Consider the following 19090-nt stretch of genomic DNA (forward strand, 5'->3'; position numbering starts at 1 on the left):
GCAGCACCTGATCTACTGAAACAAGCTGTCCAGAAAATGAAAACATTTAACATTTAATGGATGAAGGACCATACTTCCTTTTGTATCCAGACCACTCAGAGGTGGTCCATGTGCCTGGGTCAGAAAGGCCATTCAAATTGGCTGAATATAAAAAGGAAATAGGAAAGGCATATGCCAGAAACACACTTTAGAGGAGGTTTGTGTATCTCATAATTCAGTATCTTTACATATTTACATACTCTATTGTAGCATAGATTATAATGTGTTGGATTTTTTGTTTTGACTACAGTGGATGGTCAAGATGATACCTCAGACTCTGATTCTGAAATTGTCATCACATGTAGGAACAGAGCTGAATTCAATTGGGCTGACACTGTGGTAGGTTAATTTTTTAACTCACTTTTTTAATTTCAATTAATTTCCCCCCCTTTTCCTAATTTTTGATGTATTTTTTATTTATTTATTACATATATAATAGAGGAACCCAGGTTTGTTTTGATTATTTGTTAGTTAGCAATACAGAAACACTCACAATCTTTCACCATTGATATATACTATATGTGGTAAGGGAACGATAATGGAAGCTGTTTAAAATTGTTGATAATTGTATGCTTTTTCTCTCAGGTGTTTGAACCACAAAACCAAAGTACTCCCAAATACAAACCTGAAGATGAAGGGTAAGTACTAATTTTTTTACAAAATAAGTAATTCATGATTAGCCCAGAGCATTTGCTCTGGTGAACATGAAGTAGAAAATATCATACGCGTTATGTGATTTATAACAAAATAATCTTTTATTTATAAAAATAAATAAAAATTCTTACTGCCCCCCCTACCTCTAAATGTTGCTCAAAACTCCATTATACCCTGTATCATAAAGGTAATAATTTGATCAATTGTATTGTGTTTCAGAGATGCACCAGGGAATTCATCCACAATTCAGCCTGGACAGGTATTATTTTTATTAAATAATAATTATTATTTATTATTTATATTATTTTTTATATTATTATTAAGGCAGACTGTGAAAACCTGTTTCCAGCCATGTTTCTTGCTTTAAATGTGGTGCTATTTTAGATATTTTAATTTGTTTTTCAGATATTAATATCTGATGCTGAGGATCTGGATCCACCTGAAACAAAGCCAGTCAAGACTACTTGCTACAGGTAATTCATTGATTACACGCAAAAGAAAGATGTTTTGTTATGTTACGATGATTTAACATGCAAATGTTAATTTCCCAACAGTAAATGCACAGACCTGTATGCACCATGTGTTGAAGAAGAGGACGAAGAGCTGGTTGCAGTCAATTTGAAGAGTTCACAACACACAGCAATGTAAACTGAGCTATTGCCTGTGTCAATCCAGTTTTTTTCTCTGTACAATATTTCTGGTATTTAAATATTTTTTGTAAAAGTAGCAAATTGTGCACTGGAGTATCCACTAATTCGGTCACTTTTTTGTCATTACAGGGAGGAGATGAACATTACACTACCTGACATTAATGCCAACCTGTCACATCCCATTGATCATGAAAGAGTCAGCAGGTTCAACATCTCAAAGGCTAATGTTTAGGATGGAGCAGTCAGAGGTTTCAAGCATACAACATACTCTGAAACCTGTGACATGCTGGTAAAATTCACAGGTGTTAGGGAGGATGAGTACTACCTGTCAGGGAAGATGATTGCCATGTCAATTGTGCATGGAGGTCCAGGACCCCATTTCTTGTCAGAATTATCTTGCGGGCCTGCCTTCATTCAGAGCAACAGTTAATTCAATAACTGATGAAGAAATAGGGAAAGCTTTGCAAGAGGTGAGAATAGCATAAGGCTGCAGTATGGTATGGCAGAGTATTACATCGTCTCTGCAGTGTTTTGAAACAATCTTTACTTCCTTAATCAAATGCACAGAATTGGCTTCATCTGGTACTGTAGGTCATGGAATAAACAAATAGGCAAGGAGAGACAGTACATACAGTTATTGACTTGAGTGTTTATGTTCCTTTTTATGTCTTCAGATTGAGAATGCTGCTTCAGTGGATGCTCTGCGAGAATGTACCATGAGACACAGCACAATGCTACAGACAGCAGGTTGTCTGAGACATGTGGCTACTGTTGAAGAAAAGAAAGAAATCATGTCAGACTACCTCCAATGGTATATTATTGACCGCAACTTATCTGTAATTGACAGGTAAGATCATACCCTTGCCTCTGTGTCATTTCAGTCTTGTGTTTCTGTGTGTAATTCTTGCAGTTTGTAGAGTAACAATTAACTTGCCATGTGCAAAGCAAGACATGGGGTTGTTATTTAAATCAATAATGTTCAACACACAACCAATTTTCAAATTTATATTTGTTTAGGTGGATAGTAATTCCATAGAATATTTAATAGTTTTGTTTGGGTCATTTAAATGTGACACAGCAATTAAACATTGTTTGTGTTCACTCTTTAGATTCAGAGATGGTCAATAAAATATAGCTACTAAAACCAAATACATCAAATCAAGAGAAATATTTTATATATAGTAATATCTCATTCAGTTGTGTGAGAATTCTGAACAGAAACTAGATACATGCAGTGAAGACACGTTCTCAACCACACAGACTGAGAACAGAGAGGTCACATCCTCTGTATGTTCCAGGAAATTAATTGACACTGCACTATTTAAATGTTAACACATGGCTGGTGAAAAAGAAATTCACATTTCCAGACTTGCTAACCACTTGCTGACATTGTGCATTTCTTTGAATATAACAGAAGTTGTGCTTTCTTTTTCAGTCTGTCTCACAGTGAAGGGACAGGAACTCTTGGTTAGATACGTGCAGAGAAGACACGTTTTCAACCACACATGAGGCTTGTGAATGGAGCATATACAACTAAAAGTTCATGTCCTCTGTATGTTTATGGAAACTTTGAGGTTTTTAGCACTGGGGGAAGTTACAATGTGAATATTAAAGCTGCAAGCAGCGATGACAGGCAAAAGCTAATTTTATACACTTGTGACTATGTGAGCAACACGTACAGAGTAATCAATCTCCCCAAGTTATCATCTTATATCACTTTCTAACACCTTCCCGTTTCTCTGGAAAACATTTATTGCCAAATCTAATGTTCTTGGCCTGAGCCCAGTTCTCATGAAATCTCCCATGGAGACAGAATAAGCACAAAGGTCGACCAAAGACAAAGCCTCACATAACCTCCATTGATTACATATGTTTTAATTTACAGCTAATATGAATATTGTGTGAGAAAATAACACAATCCAATGCAAAAAAAAGATAAAACAATAAAAACCAGTAAAACTGTGAATACAATCCTAGATGTCAGCAGTGACATAAGACATTTAATAACATTTAACTAAAGTGCTTTTGTTGCATGAACCCTGGATTGTGATGCGACGGTCCTGCACATGTATGCTAGAAACAAGGTCTTACTAGGAAAAAGTTTGTGAAAGGCTAATTTGTACAAAAGTGTCATGATTCACACTGTCCTCCTTCTCTCTCCAAGCTAAAGTGTTCTTTCTCCAGTTCCTATTTTCAGGCCCCCTCGTTGCCATTTTCCATCCATACACCAGATAGCTGCGGACTATCATTCCTTTCCCCATCACCTGACTGCCCCACCCATCCACCCACCAGTTCCCATTTCCCTCATCTGATCTGTAATTAGCTAACATTCCCCGCCCACTCATTTATCTGTCTGGACTTATTGTCATGTCTGGAGGCGTGTCATGGGAGGACTTAGAGTATTTGAGAAGATATAAGTAATGTCCCAGATATCAGAGATGATCAGACTGACAGCTCCAGTTGGAAGACAAGACTCACACAACTCAACTGATCTATACAACTTCACCAGGTGAGGACAAACTGGGTGGACAGACACAGAGGGTGACAAAAACAGAAATATCTTTAGACTTTTACTGAACTCCAGTCTGTGTAAAGCTATCACTGTCACATTAGTGTCTACTGGGAAATATTGCATTTCAAAGCACAGTAAACGGTCTCTGTTTGGTAACTTAATCATCCTGTCTGTTTTCTATCTGAGTCTCAACACTCGTACTGCTTAATACATCTTCAAGTATTGAAGGCTGTGTGGTCACTGACTTTACATTTCTCAACAGGTTGGAGAAATGGACTCAGAGGAAATAAAGATTGCTGCCCTGAGTCGACCTTTCACCCTGGGAATGCTCTATGATGCTCGTACAGAGAAACTGATCCCAGGTAAGTCTTAACTTGGACTAAATCTCTCTCTCTCTCTATGTATATATATGGAATGCTGTTTAAGAAACTTATATTGAATTAAATATGACGTCATCAAGGCACTGCGCCATCTTATTGTTTTAGATGTGTAATATTATGTATATATTGAGCATAGCGTTAGTTCAGGCAGGGCACGAAGTCAGGCTTAGCTTTAAGTTACAGCTATATCATATGATCACAGCTAGTCATAAACATACATCAGCTGATTCCTCTAAGCTTCCCATTAGATACCATGCACAGTCAGCTGACAGCTCACCTGATTTCCTCAAGCATCCAATTGGCTAACATCTACATGGCGCCTTATTTAAGCTGCTTTAGCCTGCCTGCCTATCTCTGCTGCTCCTCTACAAGCCTTTTTGCCAGGATGTTGTGTGCGTTACTTGTGGTTTGTCGTTTGTTTCTACTTGTCCTGTCTGCGGTGAGTATGATGGCGGGTCGATTGCATTGTGAAGTCTCAGCAGAGATCTCGGCTGTTGGGGAGAGTGTCGCTTTTGAACAACATCCGCAGTTGTGTCCGGCTGTTCTGGTTCTGGAGGGTCCGCAGGAGGGGGGAGGAATTGCTCCTGCGGCTCCGCTGCGGTCCCGGCTCCAGCTCCAGCTCCAGCTCCGGTCCCGGCTCCGGCGCTGCGCTGCGCTGCCTTTCAGGGGAGCGCGGGTCCAAGGCGCAGCGGCCGGCTCCACCTGTCTTGCTTGTCAGCTCTGTCCAACATCCGGTTGTCGCTTGCCGTCATGGGTTCAAGGGTCCAGGGTTCGGTTTGGCACGTCAGGCCGGACAGTCTTCCTCCGCAATTGTTTCCCTCTTCGCTGTCTGCAGGTAGAGCGCATGGTCCCACAGGTGCAGCGCTTGACGATGACGTCACAGCAGCTTGTTTGACGGCGTCACATTCCCGCCGAGGATGCTGGGAAGTGCAGTCCCAATCACCATAGGGAAGAACGTGCTGCCTCTCAAAAAAAGGGGGCATGAGAGATAAACCTTCAACCCCAGTAAACGTCCCTGAGCTGGGGAAGGAGCTAAGAAAGCATTCTGTTATAGGGCTGGTTCATGGTTCTTAGCTGAGCTGACTTGGTTATAAAAACCTACAATCTGTTTTGAAAGAGCTGAGATAGTCGATGCTTTACTGAAGAAGGATAACAAAGGTTCATATTGGTCCATTCATAAATCGCCTTCTCAACAAGCATTAAGGTATAGCTACCAGGGATATTCAGAAAAAAAAAAAAAAAAAAAAAACAATATTAATTGATCTGCTCTTGCAAAGGCAAAACTAAGGCATAAATAGTTTAACCCCTTCAGACCCTGTGTCCATTACAATGGACGTCACTTGACAGGGGCTTCTTTTTTACTTTTTGCAACATTTAACAGACAAAAATAGGTATGATGTTGGTATTTTAAGAATTGTTTGGACCCGATGTCCATTGAAATGGACAAGAAAAATAACAATTAAAGGGTTTTGATTAATAAAAAAAAAAAAAAACTTTTTTTTATTGATTCTCATTTCTGGTTGCATAAAGTCATTATTATATTTTTCACACTTGGAACATAAGGCGGGTCTGAAGGGGCTACATCCTCTGGCACTTTTTCCTTATTTTATGCTATAATCTACAATGCCATCAGTTGATTAAGGAAGCATGTAGAGGCGCATGGCTAGCCAAGGCAGATGTCACAGATGCATTTAAGTCATGGATTCTTTTAATAACTGCAACTGCTTTCGTGCTCCATCTCGTAGACGATTTTCTGTTAGTTGACTATCAATTCAAAATCAGACCATGCATTTTTGCTCTTAAATATACCTTTTAAAACATTAGGTCTTCTGCTATCCAAGGAGAAACATCAGGCCCTGTAAGGCTAGAGTTCTAGGCTTCACTCTAGATAGTGTACTGATGCAAATCGCATCAGAGAGGTAATGAAAGCAGCAGGCAGTAGTAACTTTCAAAAGAGAACAGCTCTCCTTGCTTAGACATCTTAAATTGGCATGTGTGTTATTCCCCAGGGAAGTTCCCCTATATCCAGGCTTCTGGACCTCTCCGATTTATAGAGAACTCCATGATATGGTGAGCTTGGAGAAGGGCTGCAGATCCGAGCCCCAGTCCTGATCTCTTCTGTGTGATAATGGTATGGCATCTCCTTCTTTTACAATGAGCAGCTAAATCATCATTTGCCATTAATTATAAAAGACGCAGCATATTGAGTACATATAAATGATCGAACACTGTGTGCCAGTTCACCCTGGAAGCTTTATGTCAACAGCAAGGTCTAATAGTGTGACTGCTATGATCTACTAGATCACTAATGAACAGCTTTGCTGAGCTTAGAAGACAGAGAGCAGACATGAGGGGCATTTAGGGAAGAGCAATGGATCCTCAAGTTTTTCGGTGTTGTGTACAGAAATAATGGAGATATAATTCATTCAAACATACAGTAGTAGTGGCATGATTGACCTGTATGATAACCACCCTTCCGTAGGTTTTGGGGGGGTATTTTAATAATCAGTGGTCCGCAGGCATATGGCTAAAATACTGTCATCCTTGCCAGCTAATGCCTCTTCTACCTTTTTAATGAATGTACAATTGTTGTTTCATGTTTCTGTGGGGAAAAGACTGGCCATGGGAACAATCATGTTTTTTCAACAATGAGGCAACTGCCAACATCATTTACAAGGGCGTTCTTCAGTTCCATTCATTAATAGATTTGTAAGGCGCCTCACTTGGTTATCTATGTTGGGTAAATTCATTATTAGAGCAGCTCATATTCCAGGCTTGGATAACAATTGCTGATTTTTGTCCCGTTTGAATCGCAGAATTTCGCCAGCTGTGCCCGGAGGCAGCGCCATCCAGCCTGACTTGCCCCCCATTTTCTCAAACCGTGTTAGAGTAAACACAACCATGCAATATACAGGCTATCTACTGCTCAGTATATGCGATCTGGCTTAGCTAATCTACATTAAAATAACTCATTCAATTCGCATAAATGCAGCATCCGTAGCTCCTGTCTCGACGCAAGGCTATGGGTAAATGTTCATTATCTGCTTACGAACGATACCTCCTGCCTGAGGCCAAGCAAATCTTGATGCTCAAAAGCAATGAGTGCCTTGTAATTTCCAGCTTAAATTCATTAATGTATAGCAAATTTCTGGGGATATCTCTAGTATACTTAGCCTTGTACTTCAACTAGTGTCTGCTTAGACGTATTGGTTTATAGTCCTGCTGGCTCCTCTTACTGGCACTTCCATGTAGCTCATGGAAGGGAGGTTGCCTGGTGTGGTTCTTTGGGGGTCTCTGCTGCCGCTCTCCTTGTCTTAAACCTTTCCATGTATGCACATGGAAGGTTTCCACGTAGGCACGTGGAAGGACAAGGAGGTCCCATACAGAGCCACACCACCAAATATAACCCTCTGTTCGGGAAATATGTTTTGCTGGTTTAATTTAAATACACTCTAGCATAACTTCTGAGGGATCTCTTTATTAATCCTCAGCCAAGTTACTTAACTAGTATCTGCATAATTATTGGCTTTATTACTGTTATTTATTTCTTACAAAAATTTGCGCTGCTGGCTCCTCTTACTGGCACTTCCATGTAGCTCATGGAAGGGAGGTTGCCTGGTATGGTTCTTTGGGGGGTCTCTGCTGCCGCTCTCCTTGTCTTAAACTTTTCCATGTATGCACATGGAAGGGCAGGGAGGTGTGCTCTCCCTGCCTTAAGGTTTTCCACGTAGGCACGCGGAAGGACAAGGAGGTCCCAGAACAGAGCCATACCGCCAAATGTAATCTGCTTGGAATATAAGATATTTTGACGAAAGTGGTCCTGACTGAAATTGAGCATAGCGTTAGTTCAGGCAGGGCACGAAGTCAGGCTTAGCTTTAAGTTACAGCTATATCATATGATCACAGCTAGTCATAAACATACATCAGCTGATTCCTCTAAGCTTCCCATTAGATACCATGCACAGTCAGCTGACAGCTCACCTGATTTCCTCAAGCATCCAATTGGCTAACATCTACATGGCGCCTTATTTAAGCTGCTTTAGCCTGCCTGCCTATCTCTGCTGCTCCTCTACAAGCCTTTTTGCACCCACCTCCACCCCAGCTCCTCCTTTTTTATATTTCTAATTAATCAATGTCATTTTCTGATTGCCATTGATGCTTGCTCTGTTCTGTACCCTGGGGGGTCTCTGCTGCCGCTCTCCTTGTCTTAAACTTTTCCATGTATGCACATGGAAGGGCAGGGAGGTGTGCTCTCCCTGCCTTAAGGTTTTCCACGTAGGCACGCGGAAGGACAAGGAGGTCCCAGAACAGAGCCATACCGCCAAATGTAATCTGCTTGGAATATAAGATATTTTGACGAAAGTGGTCCTGACTGAAATCTAATTGACGCTCTCTCACCTTGTACATGGTCATATAGTTCAGTAATTAATGTGCAACAGCGTTTGCATTGCATTGTGTTTCATGAATAAAACATGAGACGCTACGTTTGCCAAAACAGAAAGTTGGATGAGGCTATGATTAGCTTTCCCGCTTTAACCACATTAAACCCTTTGCTGCTTCTTATGCATTGTGCTTGAACATACAGTTACAGTACAGTAACTTAATATTGGCCCGCATTCACCAGGGTGTTGATTATCTCCTTTTTAGTTAGGACTGCTTCTGATAGATTCACTGTATGCTCACTCATTCCACACTTTCAGTAACATCCTTATGGAATAATATTAGGCTGGTATCGAAATCCTGAGGTAGTTTCTTGATCACTTGTCATTTCAGTCCATAAATTCAAATTTAATATTATAGATAGATATTATTTTCCTAAAAGGCATTCCATAAAATATGTATACATATATATATATATATATATATATATATATATATATATATATATATATATATATATATATATATATATATATATATATATATATATATATATATATATATATATATATATATATATATATATATATATATATATTAGTGCAAGGCAACGGTTAAATTCTTTAATCGCGATTAATTGCATGATTTTCCACGATCACGATTAATTAATCGCAGTTACACATTCAGTAATCTAATTCAAAAGTAGTGTATTGCGCACTTTTATTTGTTATTAAAAGTACTGCTATATGAATAAAAGTGCAATAACATTTGGTTTGCACTTTAAATTAATTGGTTGCTTCTTAACAGCAGTATTCCCTTTCCACAGTAGCAGTTAATATTTCTTGCCCTATCTGTGCTCAGTGTGCTGACTTTATTTGAAACGTTCCACCAAGCAAAATGTCTCTCTTCTGTTTTCATTACAGTCAGAGCATGTGAATGCAGCTTCCACTGTCCATCAATATAATGCACTATAACTCACGTTGTAACGCTGTCGCTTTTGTAGTCCTCTCCTTTTCACACAACTCATGAATTGTTCTTGTGATGGTGCGTCTTGAAGGAGGCTCATACCTGCTGTCATTCGTTGCGATCCTATCTTCCACAATACTAATCGGCCTGCAGTTTGAAGCTATCCACTATGCTATGGCATTTGTTAGCTTGTCTTGCTTTTGTTTATCTATACTTTTCCCACACGCTGCATCCAACATAGTCTGCCGAAGCCTCCCTTCACTCCCCTCCTGTGACCCATTGTTGGTCTGTGTATTCAGAGCCAGTGAGCATCGGACTTTCAAAATAATAATAATAATAGTAAAAAAAACTGCGTTAATGTGAGTTAAAATAATTGTCGGCATTAATTAATTAATGCGTTAACGCAGTAACTTGCCTATATTAACAAATATGGGTTTCCTGCTTTATCACATGACTGATGTTCTCCAATTCCTACAGGTGGGGCATTATGGGATAAAGAAACTCGTGTAACCTCTCATCAGAGCAGTACATTTGAAATTTCTGCATCTGACTCCATTGAATCCAAGTCCTCTCTGCTGGATATTGATGCTTCTCTGAAAGCCAGTTTCCTGGGTGGACTGATTGAAGTTGAAGGATCTGCCAAATATCTAAATGATACAAAGAAATACAAGAATCAGAGCAGAGTGACACTTCAGTACAACGCTACCACCACCTTCAAACAGTTGATTTTGACTCACCCTCAACCCAAGGACCGCCAAAAGATAGATTTCATTAAGAAGTGCGGGGCAACACATGTAGTCACAGGCATCCTTTATGGGGCAAAAGCTTTCTTTGTGTTTGACAGTCAGAAGTTAGAAGCCAGCAGCGTTCAGAACATCCAGGCAGGCATGGAAGCTGTGATAAAGAAAATCCCCTCATTCGATGTTCGGGGAAAAGTTGACATCAAGCTGACTAATGAAGAAAAAGCCCTGATCAACAAATTCTCCTGCAAATTCTACGGAGACTTCATTCTTGACAGCAACCCTGCAACATTTGAAGAAGCAGTGAAGACCTATGCAGAACTTCCCAAGCTACTGAAACAGAAAGGGAAGGCTGTTCCTCTGAAGGTCTGGCTGATGCCATTGAAGAATTTGTATCCTGAAGCTGATGAGCTTAAGAGAGGGATCAGTGTTGGACTAGTGAGGAAGGCACAGGATGCTCTTGAAGATTTCAGGGAAATACGAAAGAGATGCAACGAATATCTGGATGACAGAGTGGTAGAGAATCTCCCACAGATTAAAGGAGGGTTAGACAGATTCCGAAACTTGTGTGAAGACTATGAATCTAACCTGAAGAAGACCATGAGGAACAAATTTTCCCTCATCCGTAAAGGTAAAGAAGGCGAGAGTTCAGCAAAACAACTCTTTGAAGACAGATACAAGTCACCATTCAGTAAAGAAAAACTAAACAGCTGGCTGGATCATAAGGAGAAAGAGATCAACATCATCAGGTCCTGTGTAGAATCGATGCAGGGAACAAAGATCGTTCCAAATCAGTTGAAGCTGGACAGAGAGGTTCGTGCTCCAGGTGTAGAGGATGCTCTGTGCTTTGTTTTCACCTCCCTGGAGAGCGCTGACCCCAGGCTCACGGCGATGGCTGGCTACCTAAAATCACCTAAATTAGGAAGCAATGAAGACCACTGGTGCTACTCAGATGAGGTTTTCACCAAAATGAGGAAAAAAGCCAAAGATTTCCATGATCTTGCCAGAGCACTGAAGAACAGCAGCCGGTTCTGTTTCCTTGTGGCAGCCGATGAAAATAAGAAATACACAGGAGCAACCATCTACCATTATAGGGACGGCATTCTGAAAAGTAAAGATTTTTTGAAGCCCAATCTTCCTCCTGTGCAGACTATCAAAGACAAAAGAGATTTGATCTGGTGTAAGTCACTTTCCATGTTTGTTTTTGAGTAACAAATTCCCCATATGAATGTACTGTCCTCCAGAAACCTGTTTGACCATCAGAATAACTAATAACATGTTTTGTTTTGGTCTCTCCATCAGATGCTTGTGATGTCACCCTGGACCCAAACACTGCCAACAACTACCTCACTCTGTCTGAGGGAAACAAAAAGGCAACATGTGGACCATGGCAGACATACCCTGATCACCCAGAGAGGTTTGATGAACATATTCAGGTGCTGGGCGAAGAGAGGTTAAAGGGGCGCCATTACTGGGAGGTAGAGTGGAGTCATTGTCACCATCAATATGTTCAAATCGGTGTTGCATACAAGGGAATTGACAGAAAAGGGACTAGTCTTGGAAATAATACCATGTCTTGGTCTGTTCTCCAATTTTCGAATAATTTCAAACACACACTTGAGCCATGGCATAATGGTAAATTGGGGGAAATTTCTTTTCCCTCTGGCTGCAACAGAGTTGGGTTGTTTCTGGACTGGCTTGCTGGCACTCTGTCCTTCTACAAAGTCTGTTTTAGCAAACTGACTCACCTTCACACCTTTAAAGCCAGATTCAATGAGCCTGTGTACCCATGCTTCAATGCTCACCACAATGACAATTATGTGCACGTGTGTCCAATTTAATAAGAGCAATGACAAATACTTGTTAGATCTTGGTCTGTAGGGATATGGATGTTCATTTCAAGTTTAAAGAGCAACTTAATACTCCAGTTTAACTTGAACACATTTCAAAAATTCAAAAATGCATTCAAACCCAGATGGACCAAGATCACTGATTCTAATGAAGTGACTGTACATGTAACTTCTATGTATTAGTTAATGATGATTATAAGCACAGCCTTCTTCTCAAAATGTTCTTCACAGCTTATCAGCTTACAATCAGTTTGCATTGCTTGATACATAAATTATGTGTTTTTAATTGTAACTTTCTATTCTAATAGCTAAACATATGTACTGATACACAATTTCTTTCTCAACAGCAGAATGTTGAAACAGATACTTACAATAATTGTATAATAGTGATTTTGGTTTTGATGAATGTGAGATGTTATATTGGGACATAAGGTAGTTAAAGTCCAAATATTTTAGGTTAGCATGTGTTTATTTTCTTCTTTGTGCAGGTCAGCTTAAAAATATATCATATGTAATCTTTTCAGAATGTAAAAGGAATAATTTTGTTACATGTGTGTCTTAAAAATGACCTGGGGTTCAATTAATGGCTTTACTGCTCTGAGGAGGGAATCACTGTCACCATTTTGTTAGATGTTTAGTAAACTGCTGATGTTTGTAGAGCTGAAGCAATGTCAGATTCCTGTTAAACCTGTTGGAAATGTTGAGCAGAATATTCAATAAAGTAGAGAGCTGAGTTTACCACTGTGTGCTACTTTATTTCCTGTACATTCAAAAGTTGACTGTACCAAAGGTTCTGAGCTCATTTATAAACAATACAAAGAACACTACAGCGATACAACATAAATCCTCAGAGGACTTTATATAACTTTCTCCTTCCACAGTATAAGAACACAGAGGAAGGTAATATTTGCTTCCACATGGATTTTAACATGATGTCTGCTGTCATCAGTGGCTACATTTGACCTCATTCAACATTTGGAAGGACCCATCATGCTGTTAAGTTTGTATTCCACTCAGAAAGTGGAAGTGTTAGCCCAGCTTGCTAATGTTAGCACTGATTCATGTTCGATGTTACTTTAGTTCATGTTGTTCCAACACTGAGTCATCAGCAGCTACTGTGTTCATCCTACAGTATACACATTACTACATATTGTATTATATGCTATTATATCGATCACTATCCTACTTCACTCAGGAATATGGGGAAACTGCAACATAGGTTGTTTTTTTGCACAAATCGGCTATTATGTAGGTGTACATAATAAACATGTATGTTCACTAACTTGAGGTATTATTGAATACTGTCAATGTATTGCATATTTTTCTACCTATTTTTTTTACCCTTCTCTACTTTTTGTACCTGCATACAGTTTCCTAAACGTAATTCATAACACAGACAATCTTGGTACTAGATTAACTGGTAATGTGAGGGGTTTATAGATCCAGGAGTTAAAATCTGGGTGATTACTGCGGTACGGAAGTGGTAAACTTTTTCTGAGATGTTAAAACTGAAGGTTAAAACCTTACCTCCAGTTCTCACTGTTAACCTCATCCCCCCAACCATTTCTGAACAGCATTAACCTTACAACAGCAAGTTCTTCCGCTACCTCACTCTCCATTTGGCTAACATCTGCTTCCCCATGAGATCACGCGTTCTGAAGGTCATATTGTTTTCAAATCTTGGAGTGTGTGCATGTTTGAGATTAGACAAACCAATGTGCGTGATGCAACGCGATTTCAAAATCGGTTAGGATTTAGTCTGTAGTCTCTCCCTCACCCCAGCATCCACATCACTGATGTTACTGATTGTTCACATCTCATTGATATTTTTTCTAAATAACTTCAAGCATCTGAGAGCATTCCTCGGGTGAACTGTCGACCCAGGGCAGCAGCCTACAGAATATCTGAAGCCATCTCTGACCTTTTGAGAAATGTCAACTGAGCGACCACAAAGCCTCCAGTACTTAATTTAATTAGTACGAGTGTTAAAGAGTATTACAGTCAACTCTGTTCTCTCACATCAACAGGGTGACAAAGAGGAAACAATGTTAATGCTCTATCCTTACTGAAACAATGTCAAACAGTTTGTTCTGTAAAGAATGGATAAATAATGAGACAATCCCAGTGTAAACTGCACTGTGAATTATTCATTAAGACTATTTTCAGGTAGCGCAGGTAGTGTAGCTAACATCCATGGCGACACTATAACAGAACGGTAACCAACGGAGTTTCATACATATCGGGGAAACGTGGCGCCGCGGCTGCTTTTTAAAAATCCTGTAGGTGGCGCTACAAACACGACAAACATGATTTTTGGTATGTGAACTACAGGCACAACTCTACACGTGCCCTGTGAATTTCATAACTATTACGGTCTCTGCACAGTGAGTTACCATGCCACCAGAGCGCCACTTAGTGGCGGATTGTTGACACATTAATCAGTGAGCCTCAGGGAGCTGTGGGCAAGCATCGTACTAAGTGCTTATTTTTTGAAATATCAAATTTCTTTAAATTACTTTTTTATTAGGACGGTCCCCAGGTGCTATGTGAAAAATTTCGTGCAAATCGGACAAAGCGTATAGGAGAGACTACTTTCTTACTTTGCCAAATAAAATTGAGTTTTCGTATATGTTCAGTGGGGCAAAAATGCAGTCAAAGGGGCCTAAAAATAATAATAATTGAAGTAGGAGTAGAACATGAAAGTATAAAACGTGATACTTCCTGTTGCCACTAGGTGGCGCTCTCACTATTACTGAATATTATCACATAGACGTGTTCAGGGCGGGACTCTTATCAAATGTGAAGTTTCATTGCAGTCGGATCATGTACGCAGAAGTTATGATTAACCCCTCTTTCATGGCGAAGGTTTGAAATCGGATGCCATGGGACGCCACGCCACGGGCACAATGTTCGACGAAAAAAACTGAGGAGCACAACTTTTAATGGTGTATGTGTTTAGATGGCTGTGTCCAAATCTGAAGTCGGTCCAATAAATTCCCCCTTTGACGGCACGCCACGGACACGCCCTTCAACGTACAGTCACAAAAAGCATGGCGTTCAGTCAGCAACATTTTTTGACTGTACTGACCAAATTTGAAGTCAAGCCGATAAAACTTGTAGGAGAAGTTAGTTAAAATACAACCCTGAAATGCCAAAAATGCATCACAGTGTGACACTGTGAAACTGTGACTGTACTGACCAAATTCTAAGCAGATCCGATAAATCCCCTAGGAGGAGACCCATTTTTGGGGAATGGGTCCAAGAGGCTTTTTTGTACGTCTCGGCACATTACACGTACCTAACAAGTTTCATACATATCGGTGAAATGGTGTGCCGGGGCTGCTTTTTAAAAACCCTGTAGGAGGCGCTACAAACACGACAAACACGATTTTTGGTATGTGAGCTACAGGCACCAGTCTAAACGTCTCCTGTGAATTTCATATTCATAACTATTACGGTCTCTGCAGAGTGAATTACCCGGCCACCAGAGCACCACCTAGTGGCGTGAGTTTTTTTCCTTTTTAGGGGAGCCTCAGGGAGCCATGGGCAATCATCATACCAAGTTTTGTATTAATCACACTTGCCGATGTGGAGATATTGAAAGAGCGCCACCTTGTGGCGGTGGCCTGAAACTGAGGATGATGACTAATAAAGACATGAGGAACAATTGACCCAAGGTTGGTGTCAATCAGACATACCAATTTGGAGGAATACCCCACTTCCTTTTTGACCAAAAATCAACAGGAAGTGCTACTTTTATAACGTGCTTATTTTTTGAAATATCAAAATACTTTGAATTACTTTTTTTTGCCAGGACGGTCACCAGATGCTATGTGAAAAGTTTTGTGCGAATCAGACAAAAGCGCATGGATGGAACATGAAACTTGGACATTTCGCACTCTAGCAAAAAAAATCTAGGCGAAAGTGGGCGTGGCCTATATAGGGAGATTCATTTTTGAATGTGAGATAAACAATGCGGGAGTTATTAGCCTAAACCTACTTTTCTTAATAGTAGCACCACCTAGTGGCCAAGTCGAATGTGACGCATAGAATATCCAATTTTTCACCAGGCCTGACCACTTCCCAAATAAAATACATCCGTAGAAAATCTGCACAGAACAACTGGAAAACCCACAGAAGAGTTCAGAGTTGTGTTGCCCCTCGGCTACAAACACAAAGTTTCTTATCTATTCAGATTCTACACGATGGATCAGGTCTTCAGTGAACTCAGAAAACTGGCTGGAGAGAGACATCTAACCAACATGAGGTATGTGTGCTGAGCCCCCTCCTCTTCACTCTGCTGACCCACGACTGCACACCATCATTCAGCTCCAACCCCTTCATAAAGGTTGCGGACAACACAACTGTGGTGGGTCCCATCAACAACGGCGATGAGACAAACTACCAGAATGAAGTGAGCAGGCTGGCCACGTGGTGCAAGGACAACAATCTCCACCTGAATGTGGAGAAGACAAAGGAGATTGTTGTGGACTTCAGGAGAGTGCACACCCAGCATGCTCCACTAACTATCCTACACCAAGTTCCTGGGTGTGCACATCTCTGAAGACCTGTCCTGGAGCCACAATACTGCATCACTGGCCAAAAAGCCCAACAGCGCCTGTACTTTCTCTGTAAGCTGAGAAGAGCAGGAGCCCCGTCCCCCATCATGCACACCTTCTACAGAGGCACCATCGAGAGTATCCTGACAAGCTGCATCACTGTGTGGTACGGCGCCTGCACCGTGTCCTGCTGCAAGACTGTGCAGCGCATCGTGAGAGCAGCTGAGAGGATCATTGGTGTCTCTCTCCCGCTCTTCTGGACATTTATATATTTGCCTCACCAGCAAAGCAACCAGGATTGCAGGTGACCCCACCCACCCATCTCACGGCCTCTTCAGCCTGCTACCGTCAGGGAGGAGACTGCGCAGTCTCTGGGCAAAAACCAGCAGGCTCAAGGACAGTTTCTACCATCAGGCTGTCAGGAGACTCAACTCCCTCCCTGCTCTACCGTCACTCCCACCTCTGCCCACCCTCCCCCCTCTGCTTCCTGCCACAGGCTAGGACTGCAAAGTGAAGAAGAATTTGAAAAGGGAGAGCTGTGTATTTGAGATGTCTGAACTCTGTTTAGTAGTTGGTGTTTGTGTTTTAATGCAAATGATCACACTTTTTAAAACTAAAAAAGCTTCTTGGATTAATGAAAACAGGAAACATTTGTTTTACATCAATGTAGGAAAGCACTCTGCCACCACAGTAAATCTTGTTCTGCTGAGAATGTCCGGGACTGGAAAGAGTGCAACTGGAAACACAATCCTGGGAAAGAAAGAGTTCACCTCAAGAGTCCGTTCAAATCCAATCACCACAGAGTGCAAAAAGGCAGAAACTGTGATAGGAGGTACACGTGTAAGTGTCATTGATACTCCAGACATCTTTTATGGTGGCATTAAATCATTAGATAAGAACAAACATGTGAGAAAGTACAAACCGCTCTGTGAGTCAGGACCTTGTGTGTACTTACTGGTGATGCATGTTAGCAGAGCTGGATGAAGCTCTTGTTAGCAGAATTCTTGAACAAACAATCATCCTGTTTACTCATTGAGACGACCTGAAGCGTGAAGGAATGAGCTTGGAGGAATTTCTGCGTTCCTGTCAGCCTGATCTTAACCTTCCTTTTGTGTTACGACCATTTTGCATCCTCTTTGCTTGAGAGTTTTAAAGTTTTGTTTGCAAATCAGTCCTCTTTGCTTGCAAATTCAAAAGTTTTGCTTGCGAATTTAACTGCACTTGATGGGCGGGGCCTACACTGGTGGACGAGAGAAGAGTTTCTATTGGTTGGTTTGACCTGGCTACGTCTTCCGCATTGCACCCACTTCTCCCTGTGCTGTGCTGCTTGGAGGTAGCCTGTTGCTCTTGAAACGTTTCCCATAAGTAATGAATTGCGCTATAGAACTCGCAAGCAAAGAGGACTGATTTTATAAGAAAAATGGTCGTATGTTTTTACTTACAAACATTAGTTTTGATTGAAGTTGAAGAAATATGTTCTTCTCTGTCCCCCCCCCCCTTGTCTTTCTCTTGTGTGCCAAACAGAATGCAAAAACCGCGTTAATTCATTTTCCAACACGGATGTGACGTCGCTCTCGGGCTGAAAGTCGCGATTACAAGACAAAACGAAAACACCATAACAGCAGGCTAACAGCAGGCTAACAGCAGGGCAGGCTAACTCTAGGCTAACTAACTAACTTTTTTGTTTTAATCTGCTGGTGGTTGTAGATTAAGTTCTTATTTATGTTTTTTTTCTTTCTGTCCTAAATTGCAGTTGTTTTGTATGAAGCCGTATGTCATAAGTTCTTGTCTTGCTCAGTAACAGCATGTGTAAGTGCAACATTGTAAAGGGTGGATGCAGTGGTGTTGGTCTGGGGCCTATTGAACTGCAAGCGTATATTGTTTTGTGTGCTTTAGGTTATTTATTAGTAGTTAGTTCTTTTCTTTCTTTTGCAGTTTTTTGACTTTTGTATTGTCGGAGGGCTTTGAGTTTACAGGCCACTTGTGAACAATTACCCCAGCAGCATTTAGCTGCAGCCCCTCCCTTAAGTGAAGGTTTCCCTGTCACTTGATTAAAGGATCATTAATCCTGTTGAGCTTGGTGAAATCACTGCTTAGACATTTTATTATTTCTGTACACTTTAGTATTTAACTATGTGTGTATATATATTTTAGGATATTTAATAAAAGGAGTTATTGTGAAGAACCTTATGAAACATAAAGATTGTTGGTATATAACCCTAACCCTAACCCTAACCCTATACCCTCTGTATTCATGTGTGGACTTAATTGTTTTTACTGTGTGTCTGTTTGTTTAAAGGGTAACCCTCTTGTAGAAGAGGTGCAATAGTTGGTATAATACTGCCACTCTTACTTTCTAT

The 19090-nt window shown here is 40.7% G+C and overlaps 2 protein-coding genes across 4 annotated transcripts in view; one reads left to right on the plus strand and one right to left on the minus strand.

Moving 5' to 3' along the window:
- Nucleotides 1–19090, minus strand: part of LOC127359522 (GTPase IMAP family member 7-like) — a 245257-nt gene that overhangs the window by 19877 nt on the left and 206290 nt on the right. The window lies entirely within an intron of this gene.
- LOC127359499 (neoverrucotoxin subunit alpha-like) lies at nucleotides 875–12909 on the plus strand. Its single transcript, XM_051393397.1, has 9 exons — nucleotides 875–952; nucleotides 1099–1166; nucleotides 1248–1337; nucleotides 1473–1813; nucleotides 2018–2190; nucleotides 3528–3852; nucleotides 4118–4217; nucleotides 10059–11501; nucleotides 11624–12909. Exons 7-9 carry the CDS (start codon nucleotides 4127–4129, stop codon nucleotides 12160–12162), a joined length of 2073 nt encoding a protein of 690 aa, XP_051249357.1. The 5' UTR covers nucleotides 875–952; nucleotides 1099–1166; nucleotides 1248–1337; nucleotides 1473–1813; nucleotides 2018–2190; nucleotides 3528–3852; nucleotides 4118–4126; the 3' UTR covers nucleotides 12163–12909.

Source organism: Dicentrarchus labrax, unplaced genomic scaffold (assembly GCF_905237075.1).
Source record: "Dicentrarchus labrax unplaced genomic scaffold, dlabrax2021, whole genome shotgun sequence".
Classification (NCBI taxonomy): domain Eukaryota; kingdom Metazoa; phylum Chordata; class Actinopteri; family Moronidae; genus Dicentrarchus; species Dicentrarchus labrax.